The 17,450-nt window shown below is 43.2% G+C and overlaps 2 protein-coding genes across 2 annotated transcripts in view; one reads left to right on the forward strand and one right to left on the reverse strand.

The window, feature by feature from the left end:
- The first annotated feature begins 205 nt into the window (after positions 1-205).
- Positions 206-17,432, forward strand: HSD11B1 (hydroxysteroid 11-beta dehydrogenase 1). Its single transcript, XM_033917722.1, has 6 exons — positions 206-403; positions 4,227-4,357; positions 10,002-10,113; positions 10,568-10,753; positions 12,045-12,188; positions 13,882-17,432. Exons 1-6 carry the CDS (start codon positions 313-315, stop codon positions 14,115-14,117), a joined length of 900 nt encoding a protein of 299 aa, XP_033773613.1. The 5' UTR covers positions 206-312; the 3' UTR covers positions 14,118-17,432.
- C13H1orf74 (chromosome 13 C1orf74 homolog) overlaps positions 10,719-17,450 on the reverse strand; it is a 56,388-nt gene continuing 49,656 nt past the window's right edge. The window contains exon 2 of the transcript XR_004536738.1: positions 10,719-10,880. The gene's annotated coding sequence lies outside the window, so the exon portion shown is untranslated. The remainder of the gene's footprint in view (positions 10,881-17,450) is intronic.

Consider the following 17,450-nt stretch of genomic DNA (forward strand, 5'->3'; position numbering starts at 1 on the left):
AATTTGGGAGTCGGCCCTGTGAACATTCCAGACTGTGCAGAACGGGAATATTTAGAACATTTTTTCTAGTGAATTTAGTGATCCTAACCAGGTCAGGCTATAATTTTTGTATCAAATCTTTGAGTTCACTATCTACACTAGTCTCAAAGGTTAATCTGCCCAGAGAAAGAACACGTGACCCTTCCTCCCACCCACAACCCAAGCTGCCAAGCTCTGATCAGGCGCTTGGCTAGGAGCTTCCTGCTTCTGCTCTGCAACCTTGAAATCAAATCTGCTGCAGTTTCTTTCTCTCTTTGCTGTTCCCTTTGCACCATGGCTCTGTTGTCCCGAAAGCTTCTCATTCCCCTGCTGGGACTTGTTCTGGCCTTGTACTTCTACTCAGGTGGTGATGAGTTCAAACCAGGTATGTTTTCCAAATGGCTGTCTGAGAGGAGAAGAGTCTCACAGGGGCTCAGCTGTAGCATTGGACCCTGAATACAGGGGGCAGTCTTGAGGTCCATTGGTGCCTATCACCCTAAGGGTTGACTATAGGATATAGGCAGACAATATCCTGTTTTTTTTCCAGAATAGGTCAACATTATGTAAAAACTATGGGGCTCATTTTAGACAGATTGTGAGTCCACCGGGACAGACAGGGAAAATGCTTGAAGTACCTGTATGTAAACCACTTTGAGTGTGCTTGTGTAACTACCAAAAGGCAATATACATAGTAACATAGTAGATGACGGCAGATAAAGACCCGAATGGTCCATCCAGTCTGCCCAACCTGATTCAATTTAAATTTTTTTTATTTTTTCTTCTTAGCTATATCTGGGCAAGAATCCAAAGCTTTACCTGGTACTATGCTTGGGTTCCAACTGCCGAAATCTCTGTTAAGACACCCTCCCAGCCATTGAAGCCCTCCCCAGCCCATCCCCCACCAAGCGGCCATATACAGACACAGACCGTGCAAGTCCTAATCCCTTTCCCTTTCATTTTTAAAAAAGAAAGGCATTCAAAGAACGTAATAAGATGCTCTGTTTAGTGTTTCAAAGCTTGTACTCTACCGCTCCCCTTCACTTTAGGTCCGTGATACAATTTTTCTGTTCAAGGAGAGACTTACGGATTAGTGAGGGAAGACGAGTAGCTCTGTCTGATTTGCAGTGCATACAACACGCTGTAATGGGGCCTAAGCTGTGCAATGCTTTTCCTTTATGCACTTTAAAAAGCTGTTAAAAAACCCCCACACAGTTGTACATAAAATTCTTCCTATTGGCAGATTAAGCGCCTCAAGGCTGAAAGAATCTACGCAGAACATGTGTTATGCTGTAAAATGAATTTGTGCTGTTCTTGATTTACTTATATTGTGTAAGCTCATCTCCGCTACCAAGTACAGCTCGCCAGCGCAGAGGCTATGGGGCTCACAATCGAAACAGAAAAACGTCTAAAAACCAGCCTAAATCAGCACTTGGACGATCAGTGAGACAAGTCGTCCGAGTGCCGATAATCGAACCGGGTTTTAGACGTATTTAAAAATGACCTAGGCCTTCACAGTGCCGCTGAACGACCAGAGCTAAAAGGGGCGTGTCAGGAGGAGTGTCGAGGGCGGGATTTGGGCGGGCCGTGGGCCGTCCTAGACTTCTACAACACTGCCTAGACGGAACCTGGACGTTGAGACTTAGGCCATCTAAAACCAGGTCTAAGTCACAAGAAGGTATCCAAAGTGACCAGATAAGCATTGCAGATACAAAGTACAGACCCCCACACACACACTGCCCCAGTGATCACTGACACCCTCCCCAACCCAACCCCCATAAAAATCATAATAACAACTTTAGATGTCTTCCTCCAGAACATCAGCATCTGGCAGCCTGGCAGAGAAAAGCCTAGTAGAGCTGCACAGAGGTGGCTTAAGTGGTCTTGGGGGGTGGGTTGGTGAACCATGGAGAGGAGGACCCAGGCCCATAAGCCACTCTAATCACTGCATTCATGGTGAAAAATGTGCACACCCCAAAAAAAAAACCCCTAACCCTTTTGTATTGCCATATAAGTGGCTCCCGCAGCCATGGGCTATTTGGGTGATAGATAGGTGCATCTAGTAGATTCTGGGGGTGTTTTGGGGGACTCACCATGAGCTATAAAGGAGCTATAGTGAGATATTTGTGTGGGACCCTTTTTGTGAAGTTCACAGCAGTGCCCTGTAAGATATCCCACTACTTGGTGCCATGTCTGGGTGTCCAGTCCATCACTTTTCTGGCCCCTCGCATGCCCAAAAGGTCTTTTTCTAGGCGTTTGTGACTTGGATGAATTTTTGGTTGATGATGGATGACTTAGCGGCTGGACGTACAGTTGGACGATTTTTTAAAAAAAAACATGTTGGATGTATTTTTCGAAAATGGACTTTTTCCCATGTCCGACTTTGGGTGACTTGCGACTTAGGCCCAAAACGGACTTAGATGTTTCTTTTGATTATGCCCCTTCATAGTTTTTATTTAATCCACAAGACTGCATATAGGACCTATAGGGACCCCTGAAGAACACAATAGTGTCGAAACACGGACTGTGTTCGGTCCATATGTTTCCAGAGGTTCAGGCCGTAGACTTTTTTATGTGGATTATTTGTTTGTTCTAATAAAGTCTTCATCTTTGGCATCTACTCTTCACAAGTCTTTTGTTTTTGTTCATATTTATAACCCGCCACTTGGTTGTAGTCGGGTTATAAATGTGAAAAATTAAATTTTCAGAAAGAAAAACCCTGCTATTCAAGAAAACCATCAAGACAAACTAACACCGCAGGAAGTATTTCAATTTCCCCCAGATCCCACAACCTTCTAACTAAATTATCTATCTTATAATGACCCTGAAAAAATGGCCAAAGCTCCCCCGAAGTAACCTGCTCTACTTTGTAACTCTCCTGGAAATGTCCAGATAACCTCTTGTGTAATCCGCCTTGAACCGCAAGGTAATGGCAGAATAAAAATCATTAATGTAATGTAATGTCTTGCCAGCTCATGACTTCTAACAAGCCATTTTTGAACAAAAAAGAGAGACGTTTTCTCTACTGGATTTTTGGACATCTTTCCCAAATTGTCCAAACTCAGACTTTGCCGTCCTATCAAAAATTCCCCCCTATTTTAGGAAATTGAAAAAAACTGGGATCGATTGAACTATACCTTTTGGTGGGAGTCTCTGTGTCATGTCTTTAGAATGGAACGTATTATGGCTATACAACAGGGACATTACAAAAAGTTTCTGAAGATTTGGGAGCCTTTGACAAAATTTTGCAAAGAGTGATGGTTGATGGTTGATTTTGCCCTTTGATCATGCACGTCCAGGGTGGGTGGGAGGGGGGGTTGGAAAATATTTTTAATTCTTTAATTTGAGTATGGGGGTGATATATCTATTTGTCATTGATTACAATTTTGAATGATTTTAAGTGCTTTTATAGTGGAATATGATTGTATAATATGTTGCACTTATTTATGGCTTAAAAATGAATAAAGATTTAAAAAAGAAAAGAAAAGAAGATTCCCCCCTATGGATTTTTTTGACCATGTCACTTTGCTGTAATAAATCAGTGGATGAAAACAAATCATTGAAAATTAAATGTGAGTAAGACTCAAGTTACGTTCATATCTAGCCATCCTGTGGAAGAATTGGAATTGATGGGACTGAATTTCAGTTTGTGCAAAGGATTACAATCTCGAGGGTTATACTGGATCCTGTTTTAACTCTACGTGACCAGGTCGATAAGGTCACGAGATCAGCGTTTCATGAAGTAGAAATTGTTAGAAGACTTTGAGCTCCTTTTACAATGCTACGGTAGAGGTTTCTACCGTGGGCCAGGGAGATAAATGCGCCAACACTCAAAGAATTCTTAAGAGCATCGGAGCATTTACCTCACCAGCCCGTGGTAGAAACCTCCACTGTGGCTTTGTAGAAGGAGCCCTTAATTATGTTAATTTATATTTATTTAAATCTCTATGTTAATTTGTGATCCACCTAGAATCGTGTAGATTGTCTGAAATATAGATTTACCCCCACCCCTTTTATACAAAGCTGCGGTAGCGGCTGCCGCGCCGTAAACGCTCCGATGTCCATTAAATTTCTTTGGCTGTGGCGTAGCAAGGGTGAGAGGTGCCTCTCTCTCCTCTTCTTGCCCCCCTCCCCTCCATCCGCTCCTTCCCCACGCCCTATGTGGCAATGTTTTGGTGGCAATTCAACTTTTCCTGTTTTTTGCTCTTCAGAGCTGCTGAAAGGGAAGCGGATCATTGTCACTGGTGCCAGCTCTGGAATTGGTGAGCAGATGGCATATCACCTGGCCCAGATGGGCTCCCATGTTCTGATAACAGCACGAAGAGAGGAAAAGCTTAAAAAGGTATTTGAGGAGCAATCTTTTTCCCCAAAAGAGACTTTTTTGTGGTCGTCTGGTTGAAGAGTGGGTTCTCGTGTGAATCAAGGGGGTGATATTCAGCTGTGCCAGTCACCACTGACCTCCATATTTAAATTACAAGGGGCGTTCAATAATTTATCTACCTCGGTAGGAAAGAAAAGAGTTTTCAAAAAAATAAAAAAATATTTTTCAGTATAGTCCCCACTCCCCAGGTAGCTTCATACACTTCATCCACTCCTTTGAAAATAATTCTTCTGTTTGACCTTCACACCAGGACGTCATAGCTTCCTTGACGTCTTCATCACTTGAAAACTGCTCTCCATGGAGAGATTTCTTCAAAACTTGGAACAGGAAATAATCCAAGGAAGCCAGGTCTGGACTGTAGGGTGGATGGTTCAGCTGCTGAAACCCACATTCTCGGAGGGCAGCCTGTGATTGCGTGACATGTGCACCTGCACATTGCTGTGAAGAAGAAACCTGTCTGCTGTGAGTTTTCCTCATCTTTTCTCCTTGACTGACTCCTGCAAAGCGATCATTGTGTTGGTGTAACTTTCCCCGGTTATGGTTGCCTTGTGTGGCATGAAGTCCAGAAGCAAAAGTTCTTCATCATCCCAGAAGACAGTTGTCAGGATTTTGCTGTCTTGAACTTCTTTGGGTGGGGAATGACTCCATTTTGGACTTAGGATCTCTGTGATAGACCCAAGTCTCATCTCCAGTCACCAAACGATGAAAAAGATTCACTTGCCCTTCACGGAGCATCTCCAAGTTCTCCTGAGAGCACTGGAGCCTCGTGGCCTTCTGACATGGCATCAGCTTTCTTGGAACCCATCTTGCACTAACCTTGGACATGCCCAAATTTTCATGAATTATTTTTCAAGTGTACCTGCCGAGATGCCCACTTCTTCAGCTATTTGCGAGACTTTAATTGATCTGTCTGACAAAATTAAATCCTCAGCTTTCTTGCACAAGCCATCCAGTGTGAGGGTCATCTTTAATGGACTTTCTAACTCACTTAAATTGCTTGCTCATACTTAGGCAGATAAAATATTGAAAGCCCCTCGTAATACCTACATTCAGTGCCACTCCACATGTGAAACTAGATTTTAGAAAAAAAACGTAGAAATTGGAACCGTGACATCCTTGTTGGGACATGTCAGTTTTCGTCAGTATTTTAGAAAAGGAGCTGCCGGCAGAGAGTCTTTTCTAAAGTACATGCAGGAAGGGACATGTATGACATATGTGCTGTTTATGTGCATTTTGTAATTGTCAAGAAACGGGTTCCACATGGTAGAACACACACATGTACGGCTGCCATTTTAGAAACACACGTCTATGTTTCCCCAAGCTGAAAAAGAGCCCTAATCCCTTTGTCAGTACTGCTTCAAGGTGGGGGAGGGGGTTTAATACAAAAAACACTGGGGGGTTAAGGTCAACCACCTCCCTAATCCCTCCCTAGAGCTTTGTAGAAAACCATCACTTTTGTATAACCTAGGCAACCCAAGAAGTAGCTGTAAATCCCGACATGCATAAGAACATAAGAATTGCCGTTGCTGGGTCAAAGACCAGTGCTCTAAATAAGTCCAGCTTCACCTGCGTACGTTCCAGTTTAGCAGGAACTTGTATAACTTTGTCTTGAATCCCTAGAGGGTGTTTTCCCCTATAACAGCCTCCAGAAGAGCGTTCCAGTTTTCTACCACTCCCTGGGTGAAGAAGAACTTCCTTACGTTGGTACGGAATCTATCCCCTTTCAACTTTAGAGAGTTTCCTCTCGTTCTCCCTACCTTGGAGAGGGTGAACAATTTGTCTTTATCTGCTAAGTCTATTATTCCCTTCAGTATTTGAATGTTTCGATCATGTGATCTTGTCTGATGATGGAGTCCCCCCACGACAATTGCTGTCCTCTCTATCTTCTCTTGATTCTCCAGCCGCAGGTCCGTGTCCCTGGTGTATGACCATCTCTCCAGCCCTTATCCAAATTGCAGCTGAATTTCACCGCTGTAAGGATAATTGGATAATTGTGGCATTTCGCCCTCCCTCTGCCTCTTCACTAGGGAGCACATTTTTTTTAAATGACCTTGAAATTTTGACACCGGAATGATGTGTGCTAAGCGTGAATTCTTTAACAGCAGAGCTACATGGAACTGATGGCGTAAAATATTAGTGCAACTCTATATTTTCACAGCTAAGTTTAGGTGTGAGCATTTATGCCGGCCAAAGGTCTGTCTGTATGCTCTCTTATTTAGAGACGCGTTCGACCTATAATCTGCAACTTTGACTAGCTCAACCAGAATTCCCTGTCCTATTAAGCTTACCTTCTTTAACTCACTTTCCTTTAAAATATTGTATTCGTATTTCCTCCCCCTAAGCTTATCGTTTCACTACAAGTTTGTTTTGAAATGCACTCGCACAATGTTTTTGAACTGTAAATGTAATTCCTAGTTTTATTTTATAGTAACATAGTAGATGACGGCAGATAAAAACCCAAATGGTCCATCCAGTCTGCTCAACCTGAGTCAATTTAAATTTTTAAATTTTTTCTTTTTAGCTATTTCTGGCCAAGAATCCAAAGCTTTACCCGGTACTGTGCTTGGGTTCCAACTGCCGAAATCTCTGTTAAGACTTACTCCAGCCCATCTACACCCTCCCAGCCATTGAAGCCCTCCCCTGCCCATCCTCCACCAAACGGCCATACACAGACACAGACCGTGCAAGTCTGCCCAGTAATATTATTTTCTGATTCTAAATCTTCTGTGTTCATCCCACGCTTCTTTGAACTCAGCCACCGTTTTCCTCTCCACCACCTCTCTCGGGAGCGCATTCCAGGCATCCACTACCCTCTCCGTAAAGTAGAATTTCTTAACATTGCCCCTGAATCTACCACCCCTCAACCTCAAATTATGTCCTCTGGTTTTACCATTTTCCTTTCTCTGAAAAAGATTTTGTTCTACGTTAATACCCTTCATGTATTTGAACGTCTGAATCATATCTCCCCTGTCTCTCTTTTCCTCTAGGGTATATATATTCAGGGCTTCCAGTCTCTCCTCATACGTCTTCTGGCGCAAGCCTCCTATCATTTTTGTCGCCCTCCTCTAGACCGCCTCAAGTCTTCTTACGTCTTTCGCCAGATACGGTCTCCAAAACTGAACACAATACTCCAAGTGGGGCCTTACCAATGACCTGTACAGGGGCATCAACACCTTCTTCCTTCTACTGACTACGCCTCTCTTTATACAGCCCAGCATCCTTCTGTACTTATGTACATCGCTTAGAAATGTGATAAGCGGGTTAACAAATTTTAATAAACTTGAAACTTACGTACTGGGCAGTACTCCTTGGAGTGGCTGGGGCACGGGCAGTGTGTCTGGGAGGGAATGCATGGATGGGAGAACATCGCAGGGGAGGAGACATAGGCATCCTGGGACTGTCTGCCAAGTCTCTTCCCTGAAGAAGCCCTTTCTGGAAACGTCAATCGCTCCTCCTAAACTTACTTGCTCCACTTCATCACTGACGCTGAAACTGTGGATTGAAGACAAAGTTTTATTTTATTTTTCTTTCCAGCTTATGATTTATCTTTAATCTTATCTATTGTTTTGCCTTTTGTCTTTGTTTTGTTCTATTTCTATCATTTAAATTTCTCCAGAATTCTACTGTTCAACGGCTCCCCCTTCTGCTTCTATTCCTTTCTCTCCTCTCTTCTACCTTCCAAAGTATTTAGATCAATGCTGTCTTGTTAAAATGTTTATTTTATTTTTATTTTTCCTCTAACTCTACTTTTCACTTCTCTATTACCCTCCAGGTACTTTAGTTAGATTGTGAGCCTTCGGGACAGTAAGGGAATTTTTCAAGTACCTTTCCTATTTCTAATCTTAATGTATATTTTCTGTAAACCGCTTAGAACCTAACGGATGTAGCGGTATATAAGAAATAAATTACATTACATTACATTACATAAATGAAAATATTCTATAACATTGTACCTGCCCCACCCAAGTTCCCTTTAGTGTTGCATGCAATAGAAATTAAAAGTGATATTGTAGAATAGAGGCATAAGTCAGTTACGCACGTAACCACAAATTTTCAATTTGTGCTTGTTTAGGCTAATTATTGATACTTATCGCCAAATAAGTGGTAATTTAGCAACTAAATAGGAAATTAAGTTGCATGCAGAACTGACCCTGTGTATAATTGCATATCTAACTGGATAGCGTTGAAGCAGATACACTTCTCCCTCCGTATTCGCGGTTTCTGCACTCGCGGTTTCACGTAATCCCGATTTTTCGTCGGGTGACTCCGCCCCCAAAAATTACGTCATGATTAATGTTCCTTTCCTTTTGCTGTAATGTAAAAAAAGTTAAACTTTTAACCATATTCACTCAGCTTCCATGATTTCTCCTACAAAATCGAAGTTCAAAAACTTTAACCCTGAAAAACGCTGCTTCCCAGCATCCATAGAGTGAAATGCTGCTTCCCAGCATGCATAGAGAAAATCGCTTGCCTGCTTAAAGCTTTCTGTATTGCTGCTTGCCTGCCAAAAGAATTCTCAATCGCTGCTGGCCTGCGCAAAGCTTTCTGAATCACTGCTGGCCTGCCTTCCATAAACCGCGAATATGAATTTTATATGTTGTTCGCGGTTTTGTTAACAAAACCGCTATTTTTTACAAAAAAAACACGATTAACAAATACAATTCATATTCACAGTTTTTCCATATTCGCGGCTATAGCTGGAACGTATCCCCCGCAAATAAGGAGGGAGAAGTGTAGATGTATTTTTGGCCTGACACCCTCTCTATAAAGAGCAAATCTATAACCTGGGCACTCAAACCCATGTAAATGTTTGGAATGGACGCATGAAAGTACAAGAGGTCGCCCATGGCACCTGATATTTTGCAAATATCCACTACATTTACACAGTGCTTTTTGCAAGGAGAACAGGGGTGGGGTAGAGCACGAGAGGGGGGAAGGAAGGCATAGAAGTGTCTCCTGCTTACTCAGACACTGTGGGTGGGTGGGTGGGTGCAACCCCCCATCCCACTCAACATTTCTCCTTCCTCACTAGACAACCAGTTGTTTCTCAATTCCATACATCTCCTCCACCCTCCATACCTTTCCAGCTCTTCAGTGCTTCACCAGCAGTGAGCAGCGGTTTGTACCCTCTGCTCATGCTGGCCCAGAGCCTTCCCTCTGACCTTGTCCCACCCATGGGAAAACAGAAAGTTACGTCAGAGGAAGGGTTCTGGGTTGCTGTGGACAGCGGGTATGCAAAGTGTAAAGAGTTGAAAAGATACGGCAGGAGGAGTGGGGCGGAGCTGGGAGACACTGGGATGCCTGCAGTGGAAGGGAGAGAGAGATACCAAGAGCCTTCAGCTGGTGGGGCTTGGGGCTCAGAGCTGCAGCACAGTTGGGTAGGCCTGAGCCCACTCCTTTCTCCCCATTTTGTGTTCTGTTCCAATCAAAACTCTGGGAAATCCAACACCCTCTCTCTAATTGTTAATCCAAGACCACCCATACATTACTTTCTAGGCTTGCATCAATTCTTCGGGCTGTTTTTTGAAATACAAAACTTTCAAATGTAACGAAACGTATTCGTATACTCCCTGTGTAAATGCTAAACTTGATTTTTCTTCTTCAGGTCGTGGCAAAGTGTTTAGAGCTGGGAGCTCCATCCGCTCACTATATCGCAGGAAGCATGGATGACATGGTCTTTGCCAAGAGTGTGGTGAAAAAGGCTGAAAAGCTATTCGGTATTCTGTGTTTATGGTTATAAAATATACTGCCAACTCAACAGTTTGTTTATTCCAGTTTGATAATCAAAGCCATCACCAAAACCTGGAGTGCTTAGGCTAAAAAATGAATCTTAATGAAATGAATTCCTCATTTAACGCATTCCATTCCGAAACCACTGTAACCAGTCCCAGAGTGGTTTAATGCCAGGGACGTTTCATCAGTCTAATTGTAATCCCCCCCCACCTCCAGAAAGCACCGTCTTCTTGGTAGCTTCTTCCAGTGCTTACTGGCTCTCACATTGTCTGACTCAAATGCACTTAAACCCTCCATTTTTTGTCCTATGCTTCAGAGCACAGATGGGGAAACTGAGTGATCTCCTGTTCGGATCCCCCACTCCCCTCGCCACATACACTTTTTACCTGTTTTGCTTACTCCCTTGACCTGAAATAGCCATTTCCTCCATATTCGCAGGTGGTCTGGACATGCTGATCCTCAACCACATGGGAGATTCTTACTACAATTTCTTTAATGGAAAGGTTGACCACGTACGGAAGCTCATGGAGATTAATTATCTCAGCTTTGTGACCATGACAGTAGAGGCTTTTCCCATGTTGAAGAGCACCAATGGGAGCATCGTTGTGGTCTCTTCAATTGCAGGTGAGTAGAATGATCCTCAGGCTTTCCAGTTCCACCCCTGGTGCATCTCCTTATCCAGCAGAAAGTCAATTCCTCTTCCTTCGGAAGCTCTTGCCAGGGCTAGGAAGGAAGGCCTCACTGCAACCGCCTATATGGAGAGACGAATAAGGAAACTGAATAAGCAGCAAAATGAAAAGTCGCAATATCCAAAAACAGGAGCAGGAGCAGAAGTGAATCCCTGTCAATTTCTGCTATAGCTAGTGGATGAGATGAAAACAACATTATGCAAGTAACAGGTCCCAGGAAGCTTAATGAGAATGATTTCCAAAATAATTTGCAAATAGAGCCCTGACTTTCCTCGGCATATGAAAACTGAAAAAGCACTTCTTAACGAGAGAGTTTATTTGATCCTTGAATGGGAGTGAAGAATCTACAAGGATACAATGAGAGGCTAGAGAAACTGGGCCTCTTCTCCCTTGAGAAGAGGAGACTGAGAGGGGACATGATCAAAACGTTCAAGATATTGAAGGGAATTGACTTAGTAGATAAGGACAGGTTGTTCACCCTCTCCAAGGTAGAGAGAACGAGAGGGCACTCTCTAAAGTTAAAAAGAGATAGATTCCGTACAAACGTAAGGAAGTTCTTCTTCACCCAGAGAGTGGTAGAGAACTAGACAAGGAAAAGAGTTCCTGAATTATTACATTACATTAGTGATTTCTATTCTGCTTGTACCTTGCGGTTCTAAGCGGATTACATTAGAAGATGGCTGGTCATTTCCAGGCGATGACAATACAGCTCTTTACATTACTTTACAAACTTTGCATACCTTACTTTACATAATTTTTCATACATTACTTTACATAGCTTTATGTAGATTTACTTTGCATTACTTTACATTACCTTACAGTACTTACATAGCTTTACATTACATTATTTTACATAGCATAACTTTACATTACAGAGAGCTAGATTCAGTTTATAAGTAGAGGTATGAAAAGGCAGTTATTAAATCCCAGGAAATAGAAATCATAAATAGTGGGGCAGGGGAGGTGGGAGGGAGAGGAAATGCCTGCCCCCCTCCCCAGTCCACCACCCCCCTCCCCCGGTGCTATTCATGGGTATGTCCTGCACTTACGTTGACATCTGTATGAAATGCAAATGTATATCTGTGTGTTTAGCCTTAGGATGATTTCCTTAATTTGTGATTCTATCTCTGTGTTTATATATGATAAAAAGGGGGAAAACAGGAAGAAGGAATACTTTTCATTTTCAAATATGTAAAAAAATAATTACTGGTATTTTTTTTCTATAGGGAAAATTGGTCAAGCATTTGTCGTTCCGTACTCTGCAACTAAGTTTGCCCTAGATGGATTTTTCAGCTCCTTGAGGCAGGAATTTATCCTGAAGAATGTCAATATCTCCATAACATTATGCATTCTCAGCTTAATCAATACAGGTAAGATGACCTTCCCTTTCCAGATACAAGAGGTATAGCATCAGCAGCTTACAAAAATGGGAGGGGGGGGGTTTAGGAGGAGGGGGGGTGTAGACTGCCCAGGATTCAAGAGCTAAGGGGTGCGCAGTGATGCTTCCCGATTCAGGAAAAAAAATTTTGATTCCATTTTCCTGCCCAATTAGGTGTTTTTTTCAAACATCCTGGTGGGTTTATTTTATACTACACTATAAGCTAGGGAGATTCAAATTACCCAATGGTGATAAACTCACAGCTCTATCACTGATCCCTTTAAATAGATAATAATAAGTATAATATATTTTTTAGCCTCTTCACCCCCTTTGCCCTCTCCTACCCACACTGGCGCTGTTAAATCCTAGCGCACGTTTGCAGTCTAACACCAGCTCTGGCAGGATACACGTTTCAAATCTGACATATTGTAATCACAAAACAGAGAATAAAATTATTTTTTCTACCTTTTATTGTCTGGTCATTATTCAAATAATTTTGATCCCAGGCTCTGCAATAAACGTCTTCTGATAACTCGCTTGACAGGGTCTCTTGCCCATTTGTAATGTTCTTCTTTCTCCTTGTTAACCATCCATCTTCCATCTCTGTCCTCCCCTTCCGTTTCCTTCTTTTCGTCTCCATTCTCAAAGCTGCAGCGATGGACCCCATCAGATCCACCATCTCTTAACTACCCTTTCATCCAGCATCTCTCCCTCCTTCTCCACAACCCCAGGGTTCACCATCTCTCCCATTCTACCTTCCTATCCAGTATCTCTATCCTCCTCCCATCTACACCATCCCTTGTGTCCAACTTCTCTCCCTTTCTGTTCCTTCCCTCCCTAAATCCCATTTCCACCATCTCTCTCCCTCTCCTCTGTTTTTAGACCCATTATTTCTTCCCTCCCCCAGGTCTGGCATATGAACATCTCTTTGAACCCCCCTTCCCTTCCTCCCTCTGTACTTCTACACCAGAAGCCCCCCTCCTCTGAAGCCCTGCTCCCCCCTGAAGGCCTGCCCCCCCCCCCCGGCCTCCTGCTCCCGCCAGATTTTAAGAAAAGATGGGATAGGCACGTGGGATCTCTTTACGGAGGAAGTTAGGGGGTAGGTCATTAGAGTGGGCAGACTGGATGGGCCGTGGCCCTTTTCTGCCGTCAGTTTCTAGGTTTCTGTGTTTAACTGTGTTACCAATAGAACTCATCCCCCAAATCAGAAAGGCTCATAAATTTGGAAGTGGCAGAACAGCAATATTGTCCCCCGATGAAGGCTGTTTGATAGCTGAAACGCTCTAAGACTAGGTTGAGCGCTGGGTAGTTCATGGTCCCCTCAATCTTTCACTTCTTCAGCAGTTGCTCCAAAAAATCCACAGAATCCACAGGTTAGGATTGCTTCAAAAACCTGAAATTACTCAAACAAATTGGCACATCAGATAGTAGTGAGAACTATCTGGGCAACTGTGACCCTTTACTCTTAGGCTCCGTTTCATCTGCACCAAAAAGACATTGGAGAAGTAGCTCTAGTGGGTAGTGCAGCGGACCGAGAACCTGGGGAACCAGATTCAATTCCCAATGCATCTTGCGCAAGTCACTGCATTGCCCCAGGTACTTGTATATAATATGTAAATTGCTTTGATTGTAACCACAGAAAGACAGCATATAAATCCCACCCCCTTTCCTTTTCCTTCTCACAGACACAGCTGTGAATGCTGTGGGGGATGTGCTCCGTATGCCAGCAGCACCCCAGGAGGAGTGCGCTCTAGAGATCATCAAAGGAGGAGCCCTTCGCCTTCGGGAGGTTTACTACAAGTATGAGTTGACTAAAATCCCGATCTTGTTTCGTGACTGGGTTCCAGAGCTCCTGGACTCAATAATGAGGAGCGGTTTCATTGTGGAAAACCTCAAAAATGATAGCAGCTTATTTTCATAAATGAATCTGAGATAAGAAATTCACAAATATGGGAATCCCAGATACACGGGCTATCAAAGTTGCTTTAAAAAAAAAACCCAAAAAAACCTTTAGCAAATTGTGCAGATAGAAGGAACGAGAAGACCTTTGATTAATGAGTTTGTACCTAGGGGAGTGAAACAAGAAGACTTTGGACAGGGAGCCAGTAGGACATATAAATGAAGGGGGGGAGGGGGAGGAAGGAAGAATATGAAAGACGGTCAAATAGAGAATGATGAAATAAGAAAAGGGATCAAAGAACTGAGGTCCTGGAGAAAGACTAAAAAGTAGAAAGGGATAAACACAGCGGAGCCAATTCACTAAGCGACGTTAAAGGTTTGGAACCTTAGGACCCAGGTTAACAGTCAGGTGCATTAACTGGAAAACCTCTGTTAACTGCTGGGAGAATTCGAATCCGATGCTCAAAAGGTTTCTGTGCCAGTAAGACTTTTTAAAGCAGTCTTACTGGCAGGGAAACTCTCTTGCCAGTGTTCAAAATGGTTCTCCGTGGCTGCTACCGATCCTCGTAGCAGTCACCGAAAACCCAATGCATTACCCAATTGCAATGAGCTCCGATGCATTACAAGGAGCTCAGTAGTATTGTAATAAGCTCTCCTTCTGATCCACTAAAAGGAATGCTCCCCCCCCCCTTTTATGGGGGAAATTTCCAGCAACTCTGGAGCTGCTGGTAGCGGTTGCTTGTGCGTTGTGCTCTCACACAACACATGCACCCCTCTAAATAAAACCAAAACCCAGCTTGCACCTAGTCACCCGTCTCCTTTCCTCTGCCCAGCTGAGCCGTGATCATCTGAGAGCTGGCAGAAGGAGGAGCGGTGGCCACCGGCTCAGCTGATCCGTGACTTCCCCTGCTGGCTCCTGCTCCGGGCAGAGGAGGAGAATGTCGGCTGCAGGAAGGAGGAGGAGCTGGGCCAGGCATAGCTCCTCCCCTTTTTAAGGGGCTGATCTGCATAAATAATATGCATATAATTTGCATGCTATTTTGGAACAGAGAAGCATGACAGCGGATAAAGGCCAAATGGCCCATCCAGTCTGCTCATCCACAAGACTCGCTATCGCCTCCTCTCCCTTGTGATCCCACATGCCTATCCCATGCTATCTTGAATTCAGATACAGTCTTCATCCCCACCACCTCCTTCAGGACACTATTCCACGTGTCTAACACCCTTTCTTATATTACTCCTAAGCCTTTCACCTCTTAACTTCATCGTATGCTCTCTCCTTCCAAAGTTTTCCTTCATTTGAAAAAGACTCTCCTCCTGTACGTTAACACCACAGAAATATTTAAACGTCTCTATCATATCCTCTCTCTCCCATCTTTCCTCCAGAGTATACATATTACGTTCTCTAAGTCTGTCCCCATATGATTTATGACAAAGACCACTAACCACTTTTGTAGCAGCCCTCTGGACTGACTCCATCCTCTGCATTATCACCTCCCTTTTCCTGTTGACCATTCTCTTTATGCACCCACATATCCTCCTGGCTTTGACTGTCACCTTTTCTACCTGTTTTGCCACATTTGCGAAAAATAAAATCGCTCCTAACATGGTATTTTTTTTTTTTTTTTCTATGTTGGCAGAGCGTTGTGCTTCCTGCCCTCAGTCAGAGCAGGCCCAAGGGTAGCTGATAGGGTTTTCCACTTTTTTGCTAAAAAAATATCTACCTGCCCTGCTCCCTGTTCTGTCCATGCCCCAAGTCCCTTGATCTCGCCTTCATGCCATGCCCGAAGTCCCTTGATCCTGTTCTCATGCCATGCCCTAAGTCCCTTGATCCCACCTTCATGCCATGCCCCAAGTTCCTTGATCCCGCCTTTATGCCATGCTCCAAGTCCCTTGAACCCACCTTCATGCCATGCCCCAAGTCCCTTCATCCTGCTCTCATGCCATGCCCAAGTCCCTTGATCCCGCCTTCATACCATGACTGTCATGCCTACTGTTGTACTTTTCTCCCTCTCTTCTACAACCAACTGCCCACACTAGGTTTGTCATCTCAGAGAAAAACCTGCCATATGTACATACTTTCTGTGATTATTTCACAAACTTTATATAACAGAAACCAAATTTTGTAAAAAAAAAAAAACAAAAACAAAAAACCCCAAACATATTCTGGACTTATGCTGTATATTGTAGAAAACCTGTCATAAAAGAGCAAGGCAGGGCAGAGGAGAAGTCTAATGGCTGGAACAACAGAGCGGGAATCAGAGGGACCAAGTTCATAATCTCACCATAGCCCATTCTGGCCTTAAGAAAGCCACGTAGTCCACTAGTAGAACTATTTATCATTTCTACAGCACTCAAAGGCATATGCAGCGCTGTACATTTTAATATGTAATAGACAGTCCCTGTTCAGAAGAACTTATGCTGTTGTGGAAGTTGACTGATTGATAAGCAAGCATTTTTAACACGGTCTCTGCGGCGTTTATACCATGTTTGGATAATGCAAACGCACTTTTGGTAGGTTTGTCTTCTGGGGATTCACGGAAGCTCCAAACTTCACAAAATTCCACTTTAAGACTTATGGGCGGAGTTGGTAGATTCCATCACGCAAGACCATTATTTATTTCTTATCATTGGTTGCCTCTACGTTTTAAGATACAGTGGTAAGATCTTGTTTTCAGTATATAAAGTGACACGGTCTGGAGTTTTGCTACCATTGTGTACATTGACGACGCCTTACGTGCCAGGTAGGGCTTAAAGATCTGGTACCCAAAATTTACTTACAGTCCCTAAGGTCAGCTCTGTCCGTCTAATGCAGGGGTGTCAAAGTCCCTCCTCGAGGACGGCAATACAGTCGGGTTTTTAAGATTTCCCCAATGAATATGCATGAGATCTATTAGCATACAATGAAAGCAGTGCATGCAAATAGATCTCATGCACATTCATTTGGGAAATCCTGAAATCCTGACTGGATTGCGGCCCTCAAGGAGGGACTTTGACACCTGTAGTCTAATGAGTGCACGTAATACATATATATATATATTTTTTTTTTTTTAAATCAAGCCCCAATTTTTTGGAATGCTCTGCCTTCTTATTTGTGGGAAGAGCGTTCTTTAATTTGTTTTCAGAAACAGCTTAAGATACATTTGGAATTGGTTATTTAGAGTTGGTTTTCATTTTCTTAATAATGCATTGGGTTTTTGTGTATTTGGGTGGCTGTTGGTGGGAGCTTTCCTATCTGGTATATGGCGTTCTTTTCTAACGTTATTCTATCTAAAATTGTAAACTGCTTTCATTGCACTATGTGGTATATCAAATTGAATAAATCTGTAATTCTGCATATCTGCTTACAATCTCA

Source organism: Geotrypetes seraphini, chromosome 13 (assembly GCF_902459505.1).
Source record: "Geotrypetes seraphini chromosome 13, aGeoSer1.1, whole genome shotgun sequence".
NCBI lineage: Eukaryota > Metazoa > Chordata > Amphibia > Gymnophiona > Dermophiidae > Geotrypetes > Geotrypetes seraphini.

What these genes read in the sequence shown, in the direction of transcription:
- HSD11B1 (XM_033917722.1), top strand. Translation starts at nt 313, where the DNA reads ATGGCTCTGTTGTCCCGAAAGCTTCTCATTCCCCTGCTGGGACTTGTT. An exon ending in AAAGGCTGAAAAGCTATTCG is followed by an intron (nt 10,114 to 10,567) that starts GTATTCTGTGTT and finishes CCATATTCGCAG; the next exon opens with GTGGTCTGGACATGCTGATC. An exon ending in TCTCAGCTTAATCAATACAG is followed by an intron (nt 12,189 to 13,881) that starts GTAAGATGACCT and finishes TCCTTCTCACAG; the next exon opens with ACACAGCTGTGAATGCTGTG.